General features: G+C 43.9%; 1 protein-coding gene across 6 annotated transcripts in view; it reads right to left on the bottom strand.

Moving 5' to 3' along the window:
• The window catches only part of MASP1 (MBL associated serine protease 1), a 245,757-nt gene that overhangs the window by 164,814 nt on the left and 54,886 nt on the right, over nt 1-26,057 (bottom strand). For all 6 annotated transcript variants that reach the window (XM_073589389.1, XM_073589388.1, XM_073589387.1 and 3 more), the window contains exons 3-6: nt 11,964-12,141; nt 11,275-11,406; nt 10,461-10,657; nt 7,777-7,924 (exon numbers count right to left, since the gene is read on the bottom strand). In XM_073589389.1, the coding sequence (XP_073445490.1) occupies nt 7,777-7,924; nt 10,461-10,657; nt 11,275-11,406; nt 11,964-12,141 (655 nt within the window). The remainder of the gene's footprint in view (nt 1-7,776; nt 7,925-10,460; nt 10,658-11,274; nt 11,407-11,963; nt 12,142-26,057) is intronic.

Genomic DNA, 26,057 nt, shown 5'->3' on the forward strand with positions numbered 1-26,057 from the left:
AAAATTTTTTTTTTTGTTAAAGTCAGGAACTAGTTTATTGCTCCATAAAACAGAAAACAAAATAGCAACTCAAAAAAAGGCTTACAAAAACAGAACGTACAAAAGTCCTTTCCACTGCAGCTCCAGCCTTGTGGGAAATAAACTTCAGCTCTCACTGAAGCTCCAGACTGGAGACTTCCTTGCCTCCAAACACATGTAAGGGAGGGCCAGGGCTATAGTCATGGCCTCACACTCATTCATCTCTGTTCCCTGACCACCACTTACATGAAAATAATGTCCATTAGTCAGCATACCTGTGTCTCCAAGTCCAGCTCCTTCAGGATCTTCCCTCTGCTTCAGGAGACCCTCTCCAGGCAGATTTGCAATAACTGAGATTCAGTCCATGTCGACTTTCAACTGAACAACTTTACTGACTTCAGGGCAGAGCTCATCCAGTTCTGTTACAGCATTAACATCACATTTCAAGCAGTACATATCTTCCATTTTCCCTGCACTCCTCTCACTGTCGCACAGCACGTACCCGGGTTGGACCGTGACACACGGCCCCTCAGCGTCCTCGTCATCCAGACTCACTTTCACTAGAGGTTCCCTTAGACGTCTCACCCCGACTGCGCCCAGGATGAGTTCTGCCACATGTTGAGTGACCTGCCCGTCCTTTCTGCTGTGTCCACAATTAGAGCCTCTCCTTGCAATGACACTGCTCTCACTGCTGTCACTGCTGCAGTCTTCTTCCCACTGGCCCCGGATGGCTGGTCTTAAGCTTCAAACATTACGGCATTAGCCCAATGGACACTGAGGGTCTCTCTGGCCCCAACTGAGCTGCTCCAGCTACCTAGTCCGACTGACTCAATACAGGAAATCCTGCAGCTTAACTTACAGCAAGCCCCTCCTAAGCTAAACATGTTCTGACTTATCTATTAAAGGGAATCCGGCGCCTGCGCACTGCAAGACTCTGCTCTGCCCTCAACAAGGCAGAGCAGTGCGCCTGCTCAGGAGCCATGACGGGAAGCAAAGAAGATGACGTCACCATTAGAAGATGGGAGGCGCCGGACTGGATCGCGACACCCATCAGACCAAGACTGGACCCGGACCGCCCAGGGTGATTATAATATAACTCATTTTTCTTATCTTTCAGGTTACAATGGGGGCTGTTTTTTTACATTTTGACCAGTTTTCTTTGTCAGAAAAAAATAAAATATTTATTGCTTGGAAATTCAGAGACATGTTGTCAGAAATTCATAGACTAATAGAACAATTTACATTTTACACAAAAATCTAATATATAAAGCTCAATGTGTGTGTATGTTTGTATGTATGTATGTGTGTATGTCCGGGATTGACATCTGCACCGTTGCAGCTACAGCCACAAAATTTTGCACAGTCACACGTCTGGACCCCGAGAGTGTCATAGGCTATGTTGTGAGATGAAATTTTAACCCCGCGCTTTCCAATTCACCAAATAATTTTGCCCCTATCTACATAATGGGGAAAAAGTGAAAGGAAAAGTGTTGGAAGCAAATTGACAGCTGCCAGATGTGAACAAGGGGGACTTAAAGAATGAGAGCGATGGTGCCAAAGAGTATATACTGTACAGTTGCTAAGGTGGGGCCCTGACATGGGATACTCACCACACATGGGGATATGAACACACATACAAAAAGCGCCACATACTACCACATGCTTTAACACATATACCACCCTCAGCACACATTTCACCACACATACACCAACCTCGCCACATAAAAGTCAAAACACAAAAGTCGCCACTCAAAACTCGCCACGCTGTCCCAGAGCTGTTTAAAAGATGAAAAATGAGCTGTGATTGGTTGCTATCAGCAACAGTTTTCTTTGTAGACAGTTGTGGTAAATGAGGCCTAATATTCTTATCATTTCTATGGTGTTGTCATCCTTCTGTAAAGCTGGAAATAACACAATTTATTATCGTGCCCACACAGACACAGACTGCAGGGGGAGCCCAGTATCACACAGGATAGGATTAGATACACGGCTCAGCAGTCAGTATCACACAGGATAGGATTAGATACACAGTTCAGCAGTCAGTATCACACAGGAGAGGATTAGACACATGGCTCAGCAGTCAGTATCACACAGGATAGGATTAGATACACAGCTCAGCAGTCAGTATCACACAGGATAGGATTAGATACACAGCTCAGCAGTCAGTATCACACAGGATAGGAATAGATACACGGCTCAGCAGACAGTATCACACAGGATAGGATTAGATACACAGCTCAGCAGTCAGTATCACACAGGATAGGATTAGATACATGGTTAAGCTTTAGGGTTAGGTTTAGGCTTTAGGCTTAGGCTTAGGCATAAGGATTAATCTTTAGGGTTAGAGTTGGGCTTAGGTTAGGGTTAGACTTTAGGGTTAGGGTTAGGCTTTAGGGTTTCTTCAAAAGTGAAAAATAAATTATATACAAAAAGATACTACTGTTACATTAGTGTTTCTAGTGTTATATTAGGTTAGGCTTACTAGTCTTAGATAAGGTTAAAGGGAACCTGTCACCCCCCCAGGGTGTTTTTAAGTAGAAGAGCCAACTTCAGCAGCACTAAGGCTGCATTCTGTAAAGGTGGCTCTTCTGTTTCTGACCCCTAGTAATGCTGAAATATTGACTTTTATAAATAGCTCCTCATACCTGTAATGTGTCCAATAGGTATGATGTGTCCCCCTGTATCAGCTGTCTGCCAGCCGTCCATCATGCCTGTCCGATGTCTGGGTGCCACCTCCTCCTGTGTAGTATGCCTGTGCTGTGACAACTCTAGCTGCAGCTTCCCCCATCCCCCTCCTCCTTTTTCTTTTTCCTCTCGGCACACAAGCAGGCCAGTGGCAGGTCAGTTCATCAGAGGCTGTGTGCTGAGGGAGGAAAAAGGGGGGATGGGGGAAGCTGCAGCTAGAGTTGTCACAGCACAGGCAAACTACACAGGAGGAGGCAGCGACGCACAGGGGCATCATGATGGACAGATGGTGGGCGGTGCCGAGACACAGGACAGGCATGATGGACGGATGGTAGGTGGCTGATACAGGGGAACACACCATACCTATGGGACGCATTACAGGCATGAGGATCTATTTATAAAAGTTAATATTTTGGCGTTACTGGGGGTCAGAAACAGAAGAGCCACCTTCACAGAATGCAGCCTTAGTGCTGCTGAAGGTGGCTCTTTTACTTAAGAATGCCCTGGGGGGGTGACAAGGCCCCTTTAAGTTTTTTTGTTGTTAGGCATTTATGTAAAATAAAATAATGGCCCACAGAATGTTCACCACAGAGCAAGCAAACACCCAGTTTTGTTCCGGTAATTTCAGGAATGAAACAAAGTCTGCTTCTGAAGAACAGTTTTCAGCCAGTGACGACTCCCCTTCCTCCACGGGATCTCATAGCCCGATGTTAATGGAGTCAGTCTTCACAGCTGAATCATCAGAGGCAGGATCAAGTTCTGCAGTCTGCCTCCATTGTGGAATCCCGATAATGCATGTGTGGCACCCCTTAGGGTTCAGTCGCCACAGAGGTACTGCACCTCCTCCTGCGGTGTGGTATCCCACCATTCAGGTAAGGTGGAGACACCTGTCCACACTCCAACACCTGCATCCCACACAACATAGTAGTGTAGCAAAGCACCTTTGGTGGCTTCCTGTTTGGAACACAAAGAGTGCTGGGAGGTGGGTGGAGCTTAGTTGCACAAGTGAGCGGGAGATTATTAGGACTAGGTCAGTCTGTGAGAGGAGATCCCCTGAGTGGGATGGATGGAAGGAGGTGCTGCAGCAGTCTCCTGTGACCTGGAGCTGCTGGCACTGGAAAGAGATATAGAAAGCCTGATTCTCCATAAGGAAGAAAGATTTGTATGGAACGAAATGAGAAGAGGAGAACTAAGGACTAGGGTCAGAGCAGGGCCCTTCCTCAAGTTCTAAGTGCATGGCCGGGGTCCGATCCCCGAGGTTGTATGGATACTAATGGTCCTGCAGCAGACACCGGAGGAACAGAAGTTGTCACCACTTTATTCCCACACAAGACTTGGGGGCACAACAGCAATCTATGAGTGAGCCGGGACTTGGTAGCAAGGAGTCCCTGAAGCAGGCTACAGCTGTCTGCTGTACAAGTAGAGTTCAAAGGAACATCTTAAAGGAGGAACTTGGGTTTAAACACACAACCACAAGTACTTCATTACAAGCGCTAGAAAGGAGACGTTCAGAGAAGGCATATGATGGCGGAGTGTTGGAACGGAGTACTTCATCTTGCCTGGAGGTTGGCTGAGCCCCTGACCTGGAAGACACAGCACCGAGGCGGGCACCTGTACGCACAACAGACTGTGAGTAAAGCTTTGGAACTACATGCCCTGGTGTCCTCCGCTTATTCCTGCGCCAACCCACTCAGCACTGCTACATCTCTGTGCTTAACACTGCACCATTACGTTCTCCTCACTAGCTCTTCATCTACACTGCCCTGGGACTACAGCCCTACCTGTGGAGGGCCACAACATCATTGCTGCGCCACACCATCCGTCCCAGAGGATCTGTCTGCAGCGTCGGCTTAACACCTTCATTGCCGAACACCACAGGTGGCGTCACGAATCATCCACTTATAAACTTTAATCAGCCACGCTTAACACCATTCCTTTTACATGGGCGCCCAGGGCCACAGACCGGGTCACCGCTGCTCTGACACTTCCCTCTGAGATACCGGCCCGGTACCGAGTACCCCACGGCCCTGGCGGGCGATCCACATGTTCCCCTCAAATTCCCCCTTTTTCATCAACCCCCCGGAATAAAATAATTTGAAATCACCAATTTTACCCCCTTAGAATTTTTCAAATTTCTGTTACAGCAGAAGTCCTACAATTAATTGCCCAGAAAACCAATTTATATGCCTGACAATATATTTGCCAAAAACCCAAATCCTTTAATTCCCGTTCATTGATCCCCCACAAATGTGTCTGAAATAATATAATTTTTGGGGCCTTCACCTAAGCATGGGATTAGTAAAAAAAAACCCAATCTCCTTTCCTATTGGGCAACAGAGTCTGTCCACAGTACCCTTGTCTTTGCATCTGTCGTGACCTGAGCTCGTCATGAAGCCCTAATGAGATTCCTTCATTTTAATGACAATTCCCAAGCCCCCCAAGAAATTACCCCAGCTACTATACAAACTGCGTCTCCTAATTTTCCTTCTTTAAGGTTAGTTTTTAAACTCATATACCCCAGAGTACCATGTTGCAGTCAATGAGTCCCTCATGAGTTTCAAGGGCCGTGTGTCATTCCACCAGTTTATCCTATCAAAGCGAGCCAAATACTGTGTAAAGTTGAACAAAATGTGCAAGAGCACATGAGGGTACACATGCACCATTGATAGTGACCGCCACATTAATCCACCAAACTGTCCCCAGAAAATTAGCATTCCATTTTAAATTGTCTGTGAACTGATGACACCATTTCTTCACCAAGGGTACCACGTTTTCACCAACAATTCACTACAAAAACTAATGTAATAAAATTTGAGGTGTGTTCCTCAGAATGTACAAAAAAGATTAATGACAGGGACAGTGAAAAAAAAGACAAATTGTAATTTTCAAAACTTGTGTTACATAAAAAATGATGGTATGAAACCACTCACTATATTTCAATATAAATACATTAGAGGGTATAATTTAAAAAAATAGATTTATAGGGTTTTTTTGTTCTTGAACCACACAGGCTCTGCAAATATGACAATCTTTTTCAAATTGAGCCAAATTTGTGTTCCAAAATTCATAGTATGCCCCTTCTATTCTGAGCTCTACCGTTTGTCCAAACAGAACTTTTTGACTACATATGGGCTATCGCCACTCTCATAAGAAAGTGGGTAATAAACTTTTCACTACACTTTTTTGGTGATACCGCTTGCAAAAGGGAGAAATTTAAGGCTAAAGTAAGATTTTTGATAAAAAAAATGAACATTTTCAATATGATGTTCTAATGTTATCAAATTCTGTATAGTACTTGTGGGTAAAAATGGTCACTATACCAGTGGATAATATCCTTGAGTGGATTAGTTTCACTAATTCATGGCATCACTTGTTGTGGGCTTCTGCTGTTAGGGGCCCTGCAAATGCGACATGGTGCAGACAAATTTGTGTTCAAAAATTCAAATATCGCTACTTTCGTTCCAAGCTCTGCTGTTTGTCCAAACAGAAATTTTTGACTACATGTGGGGTATTGCCGTGCTTGTAAGAAGTCAGTAGCAAACTGTGGGGTCCACTTTTTAGCGTTAGCTCTTGCAAAAGTGAAAAATTGGGGCCAAAGAAAAATTTTAGAGGCAAAATTTAAATTTACTTTTTTTCATTCTGTTACACCTGGTCCCATACCTCCGCGGGGTTCCCGTCGGGGCTCTTGATCTGTGCCGGCCCCACGCCGCCCTGCTGCAGCTTCTGCCTCCTCGCTCCCTCCTGCTTCCTGGTGCGTGGCCAGCAGGTCCCCAGGTAGAGTGCTTAGGTTGCATTTGCGCTCCCGGTCTCTTAAAGAGACAGTGCACATTTTTAAAAAATACTTCTGACCAATAGCATGTTAGTGATTACTATTTCTGGCCCCTCCGCCATAGGGAGGGCACCGGAGCAACAAGTATCCTCTGTTGCTAGCTTCCTATTTCTGCTAATGTTGTGCCTGTGCTTCTGTAGTGTTCTGCCAGTGCTCCGCTTACACTGATTGTTTCCACAGACAATCAGTTACCTGTTACTCGGCTATCCAGGATGACATCTGTACTGTTTACTCCAGTTCCGTCTCATCCCACCACTCAGCTATCCATTCCACTGGACAATGCCAGTACCACCTTTGCCAGCTCCTACCCGTACACCAGGAACCCGCCGGTGAGCTCCACAACATAAGATAACCCTGCTTATCTGTCTGTCCTGCTGGGACAGCTGCCACGTGTCCGGGGTCTAACTGGAGGTAGCACCCGTGTTCCCCAGACATTCCATTCTGACCCTGTTCAAGGGAACTTACTATGGGTGCCTGGGGCTCACTTAGTCACGCTCTCTTCGGAGCCCCCCCGGACCGTGATCCCGAAGTTCCACAAAAATATCAATAAAAAACGAATGTGAACTTCACCACCTGAGCCTCTGCTTCCATTCGTTACACATTCCACATTGCATTAATTCTTGTGTAGCATCTAAAGGGTTAAAACATTTCCTGACATCAGTTTTGAAGTATTTGAGGGATGTGGTTTTTAAAATGGCTTCACTTTTGGGGAGCTTCCAATATATTCCCCTCGAAGTCCATTTAAATGCTAATAGATCCCTAGAAAACAGGTTTTGTAAATTTGTTGAAAAAATAAGAAATTGCTGCTAAATTTCTGCAAAATTTTTAACCCCTGTAAAATCCTAACGAAAAAAATTATATTTCAATAACAATGAATATATAAAGTAGACATATAGGAAATGTTATTTATTAATTATTTTGTGCGGTACAGCTATCTGATTTAAAGGCATAAATATTTGAAGTTTAAAGCTGCAAAATGTTCAATTCGTTTGTCAAAATTTTGATTTTTTTCATAAGTGCAAATTATATCGACCAAAATTTATCACTATCATGAAGTCCAACATGTCATGAAAAAGCAGTCTCAGAATCACTGGGATACGTTGAAGCATTACCACATAAAGTGACACTGGTGAGATTTCTAAAATTTGGCCTGGTCATTAAGGTCCAAATTGACTCCTTCACTAAGTGATTAAAGAATAAAAAAAAATAAACTATTGAATGGGTAAAAACATTCATTAGGCTACCTGTGACAGTATAAGACAGTCTCCATCCTCCATTCTCCCCAGAGTTATCACTATGGAACAAAATCTGAACACTGCTACTTCCAGTTTCAATTCTTCCAGGTGATTTTTCTCCACATATTGGACCAAATTCTTTTCTTCCAGCTTTGATCTACCCAATTGAGACACTGATTAAAACTTTATTTTTATGATATATCTTTTCTTAACATTTTTTTTTAAGTTCTTTAAACTCATCCATGTCCTGAATGTAATCTTGCAGTATTCTCTTTGGCCACTAAGCTATTAGGCAGATACTTCCTGCTCTGTACAGATCACTTGTCAGTAGCCATCTAAGGGTACTGTCACACTTAGCGATGTACCAGCGATCCCGACCAGGGATATGACGCGGTCAGGATCGCTGGTACATCGCTAAGTGGTCGCTAGTGAGCTGCCACACAGGCAGATCTCACTAGCGACATCGCTGGGGACGGGGGTCGCTACTTACCTGTCAGACGAGGCGATCCTGCGTCCTCCCGCCCGCGTCCACGCGTCGCTCGTCGTCACAGCAGGAAGCGCCGCAGGAAGCTGACGACGAGAAACAGTCCAGCCTGTTCTCGTGCGATCAGCGATAACCAGCGGGGGAGCGGGTTGTAGGTAAGTATCAGACACAGCGATATCGCTAGCAATATCGCTATAACGTCACAAGTTATAGCGATATTGCTAGCGATATCGCTTAGTGTGACAGGCCCTTAATTGTCATCACAGACAGGATTAAAATGAAAGGTATTGCGTACATATAGATAACACAGGATTACACCATTCATATTAAGTGATGGTCATATTTCACATCCATCTTCACCCTCCCTGCACAATGACCTTCACACAAGACACAGGGCATACCCAGGATTGCCAACTTGACTTTTTATTTTTTCTGGACAGCTTTTTTAAAAAAAATCACAGACAGACAATATTTTTTATGGACAAATTGGAAAACTATAATGATTCATTATGATAAGTGATCAATGTCTGCAGCTCATAAGGGCTTATCTTCCTTTCCACTGTTTTTTACTGTCTTATGTCTCTAGCCTAGTCTTTGATCGTATGATCAGCTATAAAAAAAAAATAAAAAAAAGAAATAAAGAAAGATTATTATCAGGAGAAATTTGATACATTCTACATGTGTGGGAATCCTTGCATTAGTCAAAGTTTGAGGCCTAATTCTTATGTTATTGTCCCATCTCCTATTGTGGCACACTCCTATCTTGGGTCCCTTGATGAGCCCCGATAATGGGAAGGGGCGAAACATGTAGGGACAAGGGTCATCAAATAACTGGGAACTAGTAAAACCAGTTAAGTGATCCATTGTGATTTTTTTTGAAAATCAGAGTTTTTTCTAATTGTGTATGATGATTGACAAGGCATCTTGCCTATGTTTAGAGCACCTTAACTGCATTAAAGGAGCTTGTATGCACTTGCACTTTTATTAACTAAATGTGTTACATAAACACTTGTGGATTTACCTTAAGCACTTGTTCACTTTGCAATATGATTTAGATACTGTTAAGGATTCCTACTTAGAATGTAGTGAACTAGTTGAGGTGTCTCTTAAAATTGTACGAACCTCCTGTATCATTTGTCTAGTTGTTATTAGTTCAGTAATATGCAAGACTGCAATTTGTAGTCACTAGATGCAGCTTCCCTCACAGCCACAGCTTAGTGGTACCATAGACAATTAGCTGTATGCTGTGTGCATGTTGATTTATTGCTTTAGCTCTACAATAGGGGCATGTAGGGACTTTAAGGGATTGCTGACATTGAGCAGGGGTGCCACATCAAATTTTAGGGTGCCAACCTCCACTGTCAGATAGGATTACAGCCAAAAGGGACCCATTAGGGCCATTGTAGGATTGCTACACTATATTTCGCTCTATTCCCTGTCTGAAAATATTTGTTTCTTTACCTCTTAATGAATTTTGAGTAAGTACTCCAAATTGAAATAATTAAAGGTTAAATTTTAAAAGTTTTTTTTTACTTTGTCCTGGTGTACTCTCTACACTTATACCCACTTAATACCATTTGGCTTTTTTACTTGGTTTTAATCACAAATTGACATTTATGATAACTTTCTATTCAAAATATACAACTGCCAGGATTCTTGGTTTGTCACTGTTTGAAATTGCCTTATCTTTTGACATTTCACATACTGTATAGTGTATAGATATAATCATTTGCACTGGTGGAATCCAAATTAAAATTTTAAAGTGTACCTAGAATTACTTTAGAACCATCTACTAAAGGGGTTTTCATTTCTTTTTAAAATTAATGGTGCTTTTAAAACTAGAACCCTGCTATGGTATGGTCATCAAATGCTTGTCTACGGTATAGTCATAACCCGACCCTGTACATGACAGAAGGCTCTATATAGGGTCCTCCATACAGTAGCTACATAGTTGACAAGGTGACATGGCCAAGAACTGGAGAAATGTCTACGGAGTGCTCTGCATGTGCATGAGAAGAGGACATCTACTATGTAAATTCAGTCTCTGTAATCCTAATCAAGTGCATGTCCACATAAGTCTTGATTAGAATATGCATTACTAAATTACCTAAAACTGATATCTATATTTAAACAGACTGTTTAATGATTTAAACATGAAAAGAATGTAAAGTGTATATGGGTACGTATTTAGAAGAAACTGGCATTGTACCTTTATGTAATCGTATGGACATGATACTTCTGGGTGGTCTTCAATATCAAAGTTGTCATCAAACTGAAGATTAACAACAAATCCTTCCTCCAACTCAATTCTGTACAGACAATCAGAACTCTTTGGATATGGGCTCGGATAATCAGCACTGGAAATTATTCCACTCCTCTGTGTGTACAGGTTATCGCTGCACTCCACTGTGAACAATCGTGAGAGAGCAGGAAAGAGTCGTAATTATAGGTGAAATCTACTATAATTGTATAATTGAAAGAAAGGTGTACAGAAGTATACTAGCCAAATGTACAGCCAAAAAGACACACTCGTCTTACAGGTCAATAGAACACTAAAAGTCCAGCAGTCATATACATTGGCAACGTTTCATAACATAAATGCCAAAAGTATTACCCAGACACGCTGCACATTCAGCACAACATGGAAGCAGGATCCATTCCAAATGGATGACTTCAAAATGGCCGCCATGGTCACCACCCATCTTGAAAAGTTTTCCCCTCCCATATACTAATGTGCCACAAACAGGAAGTTGATATCACCAACCATTCCCATTTTATTTAGGTGTATCCATATACATGGCCCACCCTGTACATTTAGAGTGGAGTAAATAACTGAAACTTTTAGTCTGTACAAAACATCTTGATTTAAATACATGTATAACAATAACCTGTAAATGTTACTGATTCATGGCTGAGGGTTGTTTCTAAGTAGAGGAACATTTTTAGTATGGGTATATTTTCACATTGTAACACAGCAAAGCCACAATAAGAAAGGTAAAAATATAGATAATTGTGTGCAAAACCTTTGCATGTCCTGTTGTCTGAGTGGAGAAGGTAGCCAAATCTGCATGAGCAGTAGAATCCCCCAATATAGTTATGACAATGATGGTCACAGACTATGTTCTCATCGGTTTGCTCTGCACACTCATCGACATCTGGAAACAGACATCATGCAACAGTATTAGCTGGCAGCTGTGCAAACATAGTCACAATAACAGTAGTTCAAGCTCACTGACAGTATATTGGTTTTGTTCTACTTGCTTCTAAAGTTGAACAAGTCTTTTAGATGCTTTAAAGTAGCAATTTTACAATCTTAGTGTAAATTGACAGGGGCTTTGTGTGAAGCATACGCATTCGGTAGAAATATTTCCCAGGATATCAAAAAACAGAATGTTCAAGGACTTTTAAACTGGAATTTACAAAATTAAAATAGGTATAATAGTAAAATAACATTAAATTATAAAATCACTTAGTTAAAAAAATTAAAATAACGTAATCAGAAACCTAATAAACCATATTATAGAATTATAGGACATTTTGGAGACGTACATTTTATTAGGTTATCAGTTTCTTAACATTGAAGTTTAAGTTGACATTTCAATAAATCAATAAATTGTCTATCAGGATTGTAGCTCAGGCTTCCTAGATATTTGCTTTTAGAAATTAAGAAAGTGCAGTATGGGTCCCACATGATTAAACAGAACCAACTTACCAACTGCACTATAATGAGCGTCAAAGCCTGTGTAGCGTTCTTCATTGGAAAAGTCTGATCTGAACGTAAGGCTCAGGAAGTTCCCAGGTGACACGATCGCCTGCTGCCCTGGAGCCTGCTCAGTGTCAGTACTTTCTTTCCCACAGAAAATAGACAATATTTGTTCTTCAGTTTCCACCTGAAGTTAAAAAAAAATATAAATTTTCATTATGGTTCTGGAGATTCAGATTTTTGGGTTATTTTGATGGTTCTATCCATGGATCAATCCAAGAATAATGTTCATATTATATTATTGATCTTTCTGTATTTTTGTACTCCTGAATTTAGTAAAAAAATATTTTTATTAACTGTGAGGGCTGTATGTATGTGTAATAAATGACATTGTTAGCTTAACCTATGATCAAGGAAAGCTTCAAAGATATTTTAAATAAACATCAGGCTGTTACAAAGTGAATTAAACTCGTACCTAAAACTAAAGATACATAGATTCATCATAGAAACCAATAAAGTAAAAGAATGCAGTTTTATATTATACAACCATTTTGTTAGACTTTTTTGCATTCTGTATATATATATATATATATATATATATATATATATATATATATATATCCCAGAATTCCAAGAGGAGGAAGTTCACCGACCACCATATTAGGACACCCAAGTGATGGGTGTCTCAGTATGGAAACTGCTGCTGGTACCAACCTATTGCACTGTACTACCAGCGGTATACCATCGCACCACACACACACACACTCTATACGCCGTACGTACCACACACACACACACACACACTCTATGCACCGTACGCACCACACACATTCACCCACACACACACACTCTATACGCCAAACGCACCACACACACACACACTCTATACACCGTACGCACTACACACACTCATACACCCACACACTCACTCACACACTCACATTCTCACACTCACACTCTCACACATTCACGCACTCACACACTCACATTCATACACTCACACTCACACACACTCTCACACTCACATTCACACTCAAGTCACACTCACACTCTAACACTCACACACTCACAGTCACACTCACATACACACTCACACTCGCATACTCACACTTACATTCACACTCTCACACTCACAATCACACTCATACACATACACTCATACACTCACGCAGCCTCTTGCGCGGTACCACCAGCAGAACACCGGCACACTGCACCTGTGTGAATTCCACGCAGGCTCAGTGAATCATTCGGCTGATCCCAGAGGCAGATGCGTGACGTGTCTACAGGCCGAGGAAGCCGGTCACATTAAAGGGGTTTTCCCACAAACGAAAGTTCATTTTAAAAATTGTCTGTGTCTGACCATGTACAGAGCATACCGCATCTCCTGGGCAGGGGAGGAAGCAAAATACAATACTGACATTACAGCAGGGGATTACAGAGGATTCATTTTGTGAGGTAAATTATTTCACTGACTGTTTTTAAACAATATTTTTCCTCACAAAATGTATCCTCTGTGATCTCCTGCTGTAATGTCAGTATTGTCTTTTGCTTCCTCCCCTGTCCAGGAGCTGTGGTATGTTCTGTACATGGTCAGACACAATTTTTAAAATGAAATTTCGTTCACGGGAAAACCCCTTTAAATAGAAATTTCTCCTGACATGCTGTGCACTGACTGCTTAGTGATGGGGTACATAGGTCAAACAAGAGATGACATGAGAGAAGATAGCAGATGAGGAGAGAGAAAGCGCACAGGGGTGAGACAGACAGAGCACAGGGGGGAGACAGCTGAAACGAGACAGCACATGAGGGGAGAACACAGCACAGGAAAGAGAGAGACAGCAGACAAGGGGGATAGCATATGGAGTAGACTGGTCAAAGAAGCGAGCACATACGGGAGAAGTCAGTACATGGGGAAAGAGAGAGTGGGTGAGCACATGGGGGAGAGATTCTCAACGCTGCAAAGCCTGCCCCATTGTGACATTACCGAACTCCCGATGTGATAGCATCAGGCCTTTATCTAGTATATATATATTCAGCACTTAATAGGGAAACTATGTACCGTACATTTCAGTGCTATATAATTGCTGCTAAGTCAGAGCATGCACTTACAGAAGTGAGAGCACAAGAGCAGTAATATCTTTGGGTGGCCAAAGTAAGTTGTATGTTCTTCCTACTAGATGGATAAATGCTAAATGATACAGGTATTTTATAGTCTTATGTGTATGCGATAACCTTTCCTTTATACCTCCTCTTATCTCCAAAAGCTGAAGCAAGAAGAATTTGAATGGAAATTGAGAATGCAGGTAAGGGGTTGAAAAATGACCATACTCCTCCTTACAAATACATTCGAAAATGGCATGTACCCCACTATTAAATTCTTCCTTGTCATAAGATGGTTGTTATGACTTATGAGCTATGTCATTACTGTGTATATGGGTCTTCTCTGAGGCTCTGCACATTGAACTATTTCTCACAGATTTGGGAACTCCCTTCCCACAGCTCTCCACATGTTCTATCCATGGGGAATTCCGTTCACATGTTCATCTCGGGGCTCTCCCTCCTCAAGTGTGCAGCCCATGAAAGTCTTTTTCCCTTCCCATGCTTTTCTCACACATCTCTCATTCAATTTCTCTCTTTTCCTAACATATTTTTTCACGTTATTTTCAAAATACTTTATTTTAATTTGTATGTATGTCCACACAAATTTTAATTAATTCTACATACTGCACTTGATACACACCTTTCATACTGACTCCCCTCAGAAAAAAAGTATAAAACATTTTTTATGTGAAAGCTTTTTTTTATGAATTGTATTGATAAGCGTTATACCATCCACACTTTTTATAGGCAATTTCTGTTTGGTGCTCAGATTTGAAATGTAACATTTTTTAACCCCTTACTGACAGAGCCAATTTGGTCCTTAACCCCTTTCTGACTGCTGATGGGATAGTACGTCAGCGGTCAGACTCCGCTGCTTTGAGGTGGGCTCTGGCGGTGAGCCCACCTCAAAGCCGCGACACGTCAGCTGTTATAAACAGCTGACATGTGCCTTCAATAGGCGCGAGTGGAATCGCCATCCGCCCGTGCCTATTAACTAGTTAAATCCCGCTGTCAAGCACTGACAGCGGGCATTTAACTAGAGCTTCTGACCGTCGGGCCGTCACGTGATCGGAGGTCGTCGACACGTTGCCTGGACAACCAGGGGTCTCATAGAGACCTCTATGGTTGTTCCAGGTAGATCGCTTTGAGCGCCGCCCGGTGGCCGGCGCTCAAAGCACAGCAGTAAATCTGCTACATATGGGCGATCTGCTCATCGCCCATATGTAGCAGAGCCGATCGGTAGCCTAGACCACAGAGAAATTCCGACTCTGGGGGGTGCTATACACTTATCTCTCAGAGCCATTAAAAAGAAGCACTGAGGGATAAGTACCCTTAACTGCCACCATTAAAAGGCGCATCGGCAGTCCTTAAGGGGTTGAAGACACTTTATGATGCTGTACACAATTGTTGTGGTTCTCCTGAATAAGTAAGGATACTGTGAAACACATAGAGAACAAACTACATTGTGACTTTCTCTCGATTGGACTCCTTTGTTGGATATTACACCAGCAATGGAGATTACCCACAACTTCTGAATAGTCTAATATTATGTTGGTTTCCAACTTGTGGAGCCGCAACAGCTGGGATTCTTATTTGATGCCTTTTATATTGTTGTGTTTAACACACCTGCACCAGGTTGCCTTTTGCGTATACAATATTGCTCTTTTATTGTTTCCCAGCCAATTCCTAACATTACTTTGTGTATATCATGCTATGTAATGTTAGACTATGCTAGTATTTTGTACTGTTGATATATAATGTTATAACCTTTTCGTTCAGTATTTTAAAGCAATGTTTTGTTAATGTGTGACTAATGTGTTACTTTATTATATTAGGATGCAACATATATGCAACAGCTTTGCTAACTTATGAACATTAGATCTCATGTAGAGGTGCAGGGCAGTAATGCCCTGAGCCATGAAATTCCTCATCTAGGTTGATACTGGGTAAAAGGTGAAAATCCATGGCACCGCCAGTTATGGGTGAGAGCTTTGTATTGTGTTTTAAAAGTTAGATGAGAACTAGCAGCTTAATAGGGCATGTTAAAAGTGTTAGGGCTGGCGGATGGCACTAACAATCAGCAATCGCAACTCGGGGTCCACCGTGCATAGATGTAACCTGCTGCTAGTGAGAATAATGACGGGACAAAACAGCGAGCATTACCTAAAGCACACTGTGTTAACACCACACAATGTGAATGGAATGCAGAGTAGTAAGCTCACTGAGAGATACTGCACTAAGTGTGCTAAGTGGTAAGCCCTGTTCACATCACAGGGATGTAGGCACGTGGATTAGGCTTGCTCTGTAACTAAACTGTGCTAACCGCACACACGAATGAAGCAGATGCTGAGCCAATAGAAAGAACTTTTATGACACTAGGTCCAATACCCTGTCACCATCACAGAGAAGTATAGTGTAAGGGTTGAGCTTGCTCTGTAACTGGACTGTGCTAACTGCACACAAGACCGAAACAGATGCTAAGTCAAGCGGCAAGTTTCCCCAGTCCTGACACTACTGAACCCATGCCTGACCGAAACAGCATAAGTGTACAACCTGCCTGCCAACATGTACAGTCTCAGAACATAAACAGACACACGCAGACGTGCAGAGTGGTAGAGTATCCACGCACACAGCAAAACATAACGGACACTAGCATGCCCACATGCGCCGCTGAGAGCCTTTTATATGCTAGGCTCCACCCCAAACACTTACGCCCTGTCGGTCGAGGTGTCACCCGCCGGCCAATCTGGAGCTGCCACATCACCAGAGCAGCTAACTTCCGACCAACAAAGGGAGGACACTACATCACGGACATGCTCAGTGAAGTGATCTCTGGACTTATACTCCAGAGTTCAAGGCTGCACCTGCATGTCACCGGTTACCATAGACTTGGCTGGAGAGTCAGCAGTAACCAAACATATACCATGAGCCTGAGCAAGACACTGGGATCGATGTCTGTGTTGAGCAGCAATTGGAGTAGCCGGATGTGAATGGGAGGCCGCAGGACCAGACAATGCTTGGGATTCATCCCGCGGAGCGGGAGAATCCAAACACCTAACAAAAAGTTTATTTTTAAGACAATAAGTTATCCACTATTCACAAGGGGCTTAACCGCTCAAGCCCCCAGCAATACCAACCACAGGGCATCATTTTAAATTGAGCGGAAGTGTGCATGATCGACTTCTGCTCCATTTTTTACCTTTGCTTCATTCTATTCAGAAACAATAGAGAGCTATGCTTGCTTTTCTCCAGCAGCCTCAAAGATAATGTACTGTATGTTCAAGTGAGGAACAAGTAGTGACGCTCGCTCGTCACTAATCTCCATCAAGAATTAGTTAAAAATTGATCAGTAATGTTGGCCATTTAGTTAGCAGACCTACTGTATATACGGAGAACTGGGAATGTGTTTGTGATGATGTATTCTGGCCTCGTGGACATCAATAACACCACAACCAATGTACTTAGGGAAAGAAAACAGTGACTCTCATGGCAAGCAGTTCCATCTACATGACTCCAATTAGAATAATCTACATGCAGCATGTATAATGTTCAAAATTCTTATCTTACAAAATGCAATCATGAGCAACATATGGTTAAAATACTAATCAACTAAAGTAAAAATTGGTGTTAGTGTTCTAAGGACATAAATCAACTGACATGCTTCCTATAAATATTACATGTACATTTTTTCTTTAACCCCTTTTTAACCAAGCCAATTTTGACCTTAATGACCAAGCTAATTTTTTGCAATTCTGACCATTGTCACTTTATGTTGTAATAATTCTGGAACTCTTCAATGGATTCCACTGATTCTGAACACTGAATTTGACACTGATTTAGTAACATATTGTACTTTATGATAAGAGTAACATTTCTTTGATATAACATCTGTTTATTTATGAAAAAATCTGAAATTTAGCAAAAATTTTGAAAATTTAGCAATTTTCAAACTTTACATTTTTGTGAACTTAAATTAGAGATTTAATGTTAATAAATAACATTTGCCACATGTCTAGATAGCATAAGCACACTTTCGGAAACATATTTTTTTTAGGAAGTTATAAGCGATTTCTTATTTTTCCAACAAAATATACAAAACCATTTTTTTAGGGACCACATCACATTTGAAGTTACCTGGAGGGGTCTATATGACAGAAAATACCTGAAAGTGGCACCATTATAAAATCTAAAGGCCTCAATGTGCTCAAAACCACATTCAAGAAGTTTATTAACCCTTTAGCTGCTTCACGAGAACTGAAGCAATGTGGAAGGAAAAAAGTAACATTTAACTTTTTTTCACAAAAAATTTACTTTAGACCCAAACTTTTTTTTTCACAAGGGTAAAAAGATAAAATGGATCACAAAATGTGTTGTGCAGTTTAATAATAATAATCTTTAGTTATAAAGCGCCAGCATATTCCGCAGTGCTTTACAGTTTAACCCCTTACCTACAATTGACGTAATATTCCGTCCATGTGACCATGGACCTAATTACCATGGACGGAATATTATGTCATGCCCTTTAATGCGACATCGCGACTTAAGTCGCGGTGATCGCATTAAAATGCCGATGCCATCTTACCTCAGGATAGATGGCCTCGGCATCCCGGGCAGTCTCCGCCCTGGCCCGCCCCTCTCTGAGCTGTGATTGGCTGTTCAATTCAGAACAACCAATCACAGCAATTCTCTTTGTTTCAGCCAATCAGATTGGCTGAAACAACAGGAATCTAGGCTAGGATCGAGTACCGATGTACTCGATCCTAGGACCGGTGCCTGGCAACGCCAGGCACCGGAGAAAAGCCCCCAGATTGGTGCGATCGCCGATCTAATCGATCGCGCCAATCGCAGCGCACAGCGGCGCAATATCACCGCTGTGCCCTGCCGGTACCGGCCCGGATCGGTGCTGTAATAGCACCGATCCTAGGCCAGAGCCTAGGACAGGCCCAGCAGGGCCTGCAGGAAGTGGTTGGCGCGATCGATTAGATCGGCGATCGTGCCAGCCACAGGGCACAGCTGCGGTCACCATGTGACCGCTCTGTGCTCTGCTGATGACCTGGCCATGACCTGCCTAGGAATCGGAGCTGTGAGCTCCGATCCTAGGCATTTACCATGGTCACCAGGCAGATCAGGGATTGGTGGGATCGATGTAATCATTCGATCCCACCAATGACAGGTCACAGCAGCGATGTGACCGCTCTGTGACCTGCCCCCTGACCTGCCTCTGACCTGTCTGACCTGTCTGCAGGGGTCCTCACTCTAGCTGAGGATTCCTGCAGAGAGGTCGGATGCAGCAAGAGCTCCTGTGCTGGGTATTGTGCTGCCACAGCTTGTAGCATCACAATCCCTGCAGAAGAAAGAAGAAGAAGAAAGAAAACTACAACTGTAAGTGCTAATTGATCCCTGATCCCCTGCCCAATCTATCTTCACCCCCCCACCTATCTTCATCCCCCCGTCCCCCCTTTTACCCCCCTCACCCCCCTTTTACCCCCCTCACCCCCCTTTTACCCCCTCCACCCCCCCTTTTGCGCCGCCTCCGTGTGCAGCCGCCAAGCGTTGATCGGTGATGCAGATCACCGATCAACACTTGTGCTCGCTTTTTTTTACTCTGCACACACATCCCGTTTTTCATTTTTTTCTCCCCCCCATTGTGCCACCTAACTACAACCCTAACTGACCCCTGCCCAATCTTTCTTCATCCACCCCAATCCCCCATCCCCCTTCCCCCTATTTTTACCCCCCTCCACCCCACTTTTGCGCCACCTCCGTGCGCAGCAGCTGAGCGTTGATTGGTGATGCAGTTCACCGATCAACACTTGTGCTCGCTTTTTTTTACTCCGCACACACATCCCGTTTTTCATTTTTTTCTCCCCCCCATTGTGCCACCTAACTACAACCCTAACTGACCCCTGCCCAATCTTTCTTCATCCACCCCAATCCCCCATCCCCCTTCCCCCTATTTTTACCCCCCTCCACCCCACTTTTGCGCCACCTCCGTGCGCAGCAGCTGAGCGTTGATTGGTGACGCAGTTCACCGATCAACACTTGTGCTCGCTTTTTTTACTCCGCACACACATCCCGTTTTTCATTTTTTTCTCCCCCCCATTGTGCTACCTAACTACAACCCTAACTGACCCCTGCCCAATCTTTCTTCATCCACCCCAATCCCCCATCCCCCTTCCCCCTATTTTTACCCCCCTCCACCCCACTTTTGCGCCACCTCCGTGCGCAGCAGCTAAGCGTTGATTGGTGACGCAGTTCACCGATCAACACTTGTGCTCGCTTTTTTTTACTCCGCACACACATCCCATTTTTCATTTTTTTCTCCCCCCCATTGTGCCACCTAACTACAACCCTAACTGACCCCTGCCCAATCTTTCTTCATCCACCCCAATCCCCCATCCCCCTTCCCCCTATTTTTACCCCCCTCCACCCCACTTTTGCGCCACCTCCGTGCGCAGCCACCGAGCGTTGATCGGTGACGCAGTTCAACGATCAACACTCGTGCTCGCTTTTTTTCCTTCGCACACACATCCCGTTTTTCATTTTTTTTCTCCCCCCCTTGTGCCACCTAACAACAACCCTAACTGACTCCTGCCCAATCTCTCTTCATCCACCCCAATCCCCCCATCCCCCACCCCCCTCCACCCCACTTTTGCGCCACCTGCCTGCCGTTTTAAATTTTTTTCTCCCCTTTTTGTGCCACCTAACTACAACCCTAACTGTTGATCCCTGTCCGATCTCTATTCTTCCACCCCAATCCCCCAGCCCCCTCTTTTTACCCCCCTTTGTGCCGTTTCTGTGTGCACATTTAGCAGCCGCTGAATTTTGATAAGTGACGCAATTCACTTATAAAAGTTCGTGCCGGCTGTTTTACATTTTTCTTTTTCACCCCCCCCCCTTTGAGCCACCCCTGTGCACACATCCAGCAGCCACAAAATTTTGGTAAGTGACGCCGTTCACTTACCATATCTAGGTCCTGCTGTTTTAGACTTTTTTTTCCACATTTCCTTTTAGCTTTTTCTTACAGGATAGTGTGCACCAATCACTAGCCCCCCACCACATACACAGTTATAAATAAAGTACACCCAAGCACTATATTTACACAAAAAAATGTCCCGCCCATCACGTTCCTCCCAACAGCGCTATTCAATGGAGGAGGCATATTCTTACCTTGCCTCCGACACTGATAGCGAGGATGACGATCCGACTTTTCTTTATTTTTCGGATTCTTCATCCTCTTCTTCTTCCTCTTCCCCCTCCTCATCTTCCTCCTCGGGTCCTGCGGAACCGCCACGCAGACGCTTCAGGACAGAAGATGAGGCAGCGCCCACCATGCCCGCAGCTGATTCAGCAGACCCTGTGTGGACCTCGCCCCCCGAAAATTACGAGCCACTGATTCCTGATTTTGTGGCAGAATCAGGAATCAAGTTTGACACCACCGGCCTCACAGTAATTGACTTTTTCAAAGTCTTTTTCTCTGAGGATTTTGTTAACCACATGGTGGAGCAAACTAATTTGTACGCTCGGCAATTTTTGGAGCAAAACCCGCTTTCATCCTATACTAACTGGTCTCCTGTGGACGCAGTTGAAATGACGAAGTTTTGGGGCCTGGTCCTCCACATGGGTATCCTGAAGAAGCCTGAAATTTCACAATATTGGAGTGTTGATATTTATACAACACTCCAGTGTTCCGAATGGTCATGGTCCGGGCGCGTTTTCAGGCCATCCTCAAGTTTCTGCATTATAACGATAATGCACAGTGTCTCGCACGAGATGACCCCAACTTTGACCGTCTGTTCAAAGTTCGGCCGGTCATCGAACACTTCAACAAAACGTTTGCTGAAGTGTACGTGCTCCTAAGGAACATCTGCGTGGATGAGTCCTTGGTCCATTTTAAGGGCAGGCTCGGATTCCGTCAATACCTGCCCAGTAAGAGGGCCAGTAAGAGGTACGGAATCAAACTCTATAAGCTGTGTGAGAGTACCTCAGGGTACACCCACAGGTTTAGAGTGTACGAAGGAAAGGACACCAGGATTGAACCCCCTGAATGTCCTCCTGACCTGGGAGTGAGTGGGAAAATTGTGTGGGATTTGGTGCACCCACTGCTGGATAAAGGTTATCACCTCTACACTGATAACTTTTATACCAGTGTCCCACTCTACAAAGCCCTCTTTGTGCGAGGTACCGCAGCTTGCGGTACTGTCCGCAAAAATCAGAGAGGCCTCCCGAAGACGCTACTTGGGCAGATGCTCAGAAAAGGTGAGAGCAGGGCCCAATGTAGCGACCACCTGCTGGTGGTCAAGTACAAGGACAAGAGGGATGTCTTTCTCTTGACCACCATACACGGTGATGGCAGCGCCCTCAGCACTGTATGGGGTACCTCGGCACAGGTCAGCAAACCTGAATGTGTGCTGGGGTACAATAAAAACATGGGGGGCATTGATCGCTCCGATCAATACCTCCAACCGTACAATGCTTTGAGAAAGGCTAAGGCGTGGTACAAAAAGCTGGTCGTGCACATCGTCCAATTGGCAATGCTCAGCGCATTCCTATTGTCACAATGTGCATGCCCCAGCGATACGTCGTACCTTCAGTTTCAGGAGGTAGTGGTTAAGGCCCTGATGTTTGGCACTCTGGAAGGAGCGGGCCCCAGAACTTCCGGAACTGAAGGTGCTCGTATTGTACCAGGTCAGCATTTCCCGGGGGAGGTCCCGCAAACTGGAAAAAGAGGTAAATCGCAAAAAAGGTGCCGAGTGTGTTACAAAAACGGAATACGCAAGGACACCATTTATCAATGCGACACCTGCCCCGAAAAACCTGGCCTGTGTATGAAGGATTGCTTCAAATTGTACCACTCCTCAATGCAATACTAAATTTCGTTACCGGAAACATTAGATTAGTTGGGGCACATCTAGATAAGTTCCTTGGGGGTCTAGTTTCCAAATCAATGTCACTTGTGGGTTTTTTTACTGTTTAGGCACATCAGGGGCTCTGCAAATGGAAAATGACGCCCACAGACCATTCCATCTAAGTCTGCATTTCAAAACGTCACTCCCTTCCGACCCTGCCGTGTGCCTAAACAGTTTTTTCCCACATATGGGGTACCAGTGTACTCAGGACAAATTGGACAACAACTTTTGGGGTCCAATTTCTCCTGTTACGCTTGGGAAAATTGAAAATTGGGGACTAAACGATCATTTTTGTGGGCACAAAATAGGATTTTTTATTTTCACGCCTGGGCAGTATAAACTTTAGTGAAACACTTGGGGGTTCAAAGTTCTCACTACATATCTAGATAAGTTCCTTAGGGGGTCTAGTTTCCAAAATGGGGTCACTTGTGGGGGGTTTCTACTGTTTAACCACATCAGGGGCTCTGCAAATGGAACATGACGCCCGCAGACCATTCCATCAAAGTCTGCATTCCAAAGCGTCACTTCTTCCCTTCTGAGCCCCGACGTGTGCCCAAACAGTAGTTTTCCCCCACATATGGGGCACCAGCGTACTCAGGACAAATTGGAAAACAACTTTTGGGGTCCAATTTCTCCTGTTATGCTTGGGAAAATTGAAAATTGGGGACTAAACGATCATTTTTGTGGGCACAAAATAGGATTTTTTATTTTCACGCCTTGGCAGTATAAACTTTAGTGAAACACTTGGGGGTTCAAAGTTCTCACCACATATCTAGATAAGTTCCTTAGGGGGTCTAGTTTCCAAAATGGGGTCACTTGTGGGGGGTTTCTACTGTTTAACCACATCAGGGGCTCTGCAAACGGAACATGACGCCCGCAGACCATTCCATCAAAGTCTGCATTCCAAAGCGTCACTTCTTCCCTTCTGAGCCCCGACGTGTGCCCAAACAGTAGTTTTCCCCCACATATGGGGCACCAGCATACTCAGGACAAATTGGAAAACAACTTTTGGGGTCCAATTTCTCCTGTTACGCTTGGGAAAATTGAAAATTGGGGACTAAACGATCATTTTTGTGGGCACAAAATAGGATTTATTATTTTCATGTCTGGGCAGTATAAACTTTAGTGAAACACTTGGGGGTTCAAAGTTCTCACCACATATCTATATAAGTTCCTTAGGGGGTCTAGTTTCCAAAATGGGGTCACTTGTGGGGGGTTTCCACTGTTTGGGCACATTGGGGGCTCGTCAAACGCAACATGGCGTCCAATCTCAATTCCAGCCAATTTTAGGTTGAAAAAGTCAAGCGACGCTGCTTCCCTTCCGAGCCCTGCCGTGCACCCAAACAGTGGTCCCCCCACATATAGAGTATCAGCGTACTCAGGACAAATTGGACAACAACTTTTGGGGTCCAATTTCTCCTGCTACCTTTGGGAATATAAAAAATTGGGGACTAAACTTTCAAGTTTGTGGAAAAAATATGATTTTTTATTTTCACGTCCGGGCGTTATAAACTCCTGTGAAGCCCTAGGGGGTTCAAGGTGCTCACCACACATCTAGATAAGTTCCTTAGGGGGTCTAGTTTCCAAAATGGGGTCACTTGTGGGGGGTTTTCACTGTTTGGGCACATTGGGGGCTCGTCAAACGCAACATGGCGTCCAATCTCAATTCCAGCCAATTTTAGGTTGAAAAAGTCAAGCGGCGCTGCTTCCCTTCCGAGCCCTGCCGTGCGCCCAAACAGTGGTCCCCCCCACATATAGAGTATCAGCGTACTCAGGACAAATTGGACAACAACTTTTGGGGTCCAATTTCTCCTGCTACCTTTGGGAATATAAAAAATTGGGGACTAAGCGATCATGTTTGTGGAAAAAATATGATTTTTTATTTTCACGCCCGGGCGTTATAAACTCCTGTGAAGCCCTAGGGGGTTCAAGGTGCTCACCACACATCTAGATAAGTTCCTTAGGGGGTCTAGTTTCCAAAATGGGGTCACTTGTGGAGGGTTTCCACTGTTTGGGCACATTGGGGGCTCGTCAAACGCAACATGGCGTCCAATCTCATTTCCAGCCAATTTTAGGTTGAAAAAGTCAAGCGGCGCTGCTTCCCTTCCGAGCCCTGCCGTGCGCCCAAACAGTGGTCCCCCCCACATATAGAGTATCAGCGTACTCAGGACAAATTGGACAACAACTTTTGAGGTCCAATTTCTCCTGCTACCTTTGGGAATATAAAAAATTGGGGACTAAACGATCATGTTTGTGGAAAAAATATGATTTTTTTTTTTCACGCCTGGGTGTTATAAACTCCTGTAAAGCCCTAGGGGGTTCAAGGTGCTCACCACACATCTAGATAAGTTCCTTAGGGGGTCTAGTTTCCAAAATGGGGTCACTTGTGGGGGGTTTCCACTATTTGGGCACATTGGGGGCTCGTCAAACGCAACATGGCGTCCAATCTCAATTCCAGCCAATTTTAGGTTGAAAAAGTCAAGCGGCGCTGCTTCCCTTCCGAGCCCTGCCGTGCACCCAAACAGTGGTCCCCCCCACATATAGAGTATCAGCGTACTCAGGACAAATTGGACAACAACTTTTGGGGTCCAATTTCTCCTGCTACCTTTGGGAAAATAAAACATTGGGGACTAAACGATCATGTTTGTGGAAAAAATATGATTTTTTATTTTCACGCCCGGGCATTATAAACTCCTGTGAAGCCCCAGGGGGTTCAAGGTGCTCACCACATATCTAGATAAGTTCCTTAGGGGGTCTAGTTTCCAAAATGGGGTCACTTGTGGGGGTTTTCCACTGTTTGGGCACATTAGGGGCTCGTCAAACGCAACATGGCGTCCAATCTCAATTCCAGCCAATTTTAGGTTGAAAAAGTCAAGCGGCGCTGCTTCCCTTCCGAGCCCTGCCGTGCGCCCAAACAGTGGTCCCCCCCACATATAGAGTATCAGCGTACTCAGGACAAATTGGACAACAACTTTTGGGGTCCAATTTCTCCTGCTACCTTTGGGAAAATAAAAAATTGGGGACTAAACGATCATGTTTGTGGAAAAAATATGATTTTTTATTTTCACACCCGGGCGTTATAAACTCCTGTGAA

Source organism: Dendrobates tinctorius, unplaced genomic scaffold (assembly GCF_039654945.1).
Source record: "Dendrobates tinctorius isolate UK_male_01 unplaced genomic scaffold, ASM3965494v1 ptg000107l, whole genome shotgun sequence".
NCBI classification, from domain to species: domain Eukaryota; kingdom Metazoa; phylum Chordata; class Amphibia; order Anura; family Dendrobatidae; genus Dendrobates; species Dendrobates tinctorius.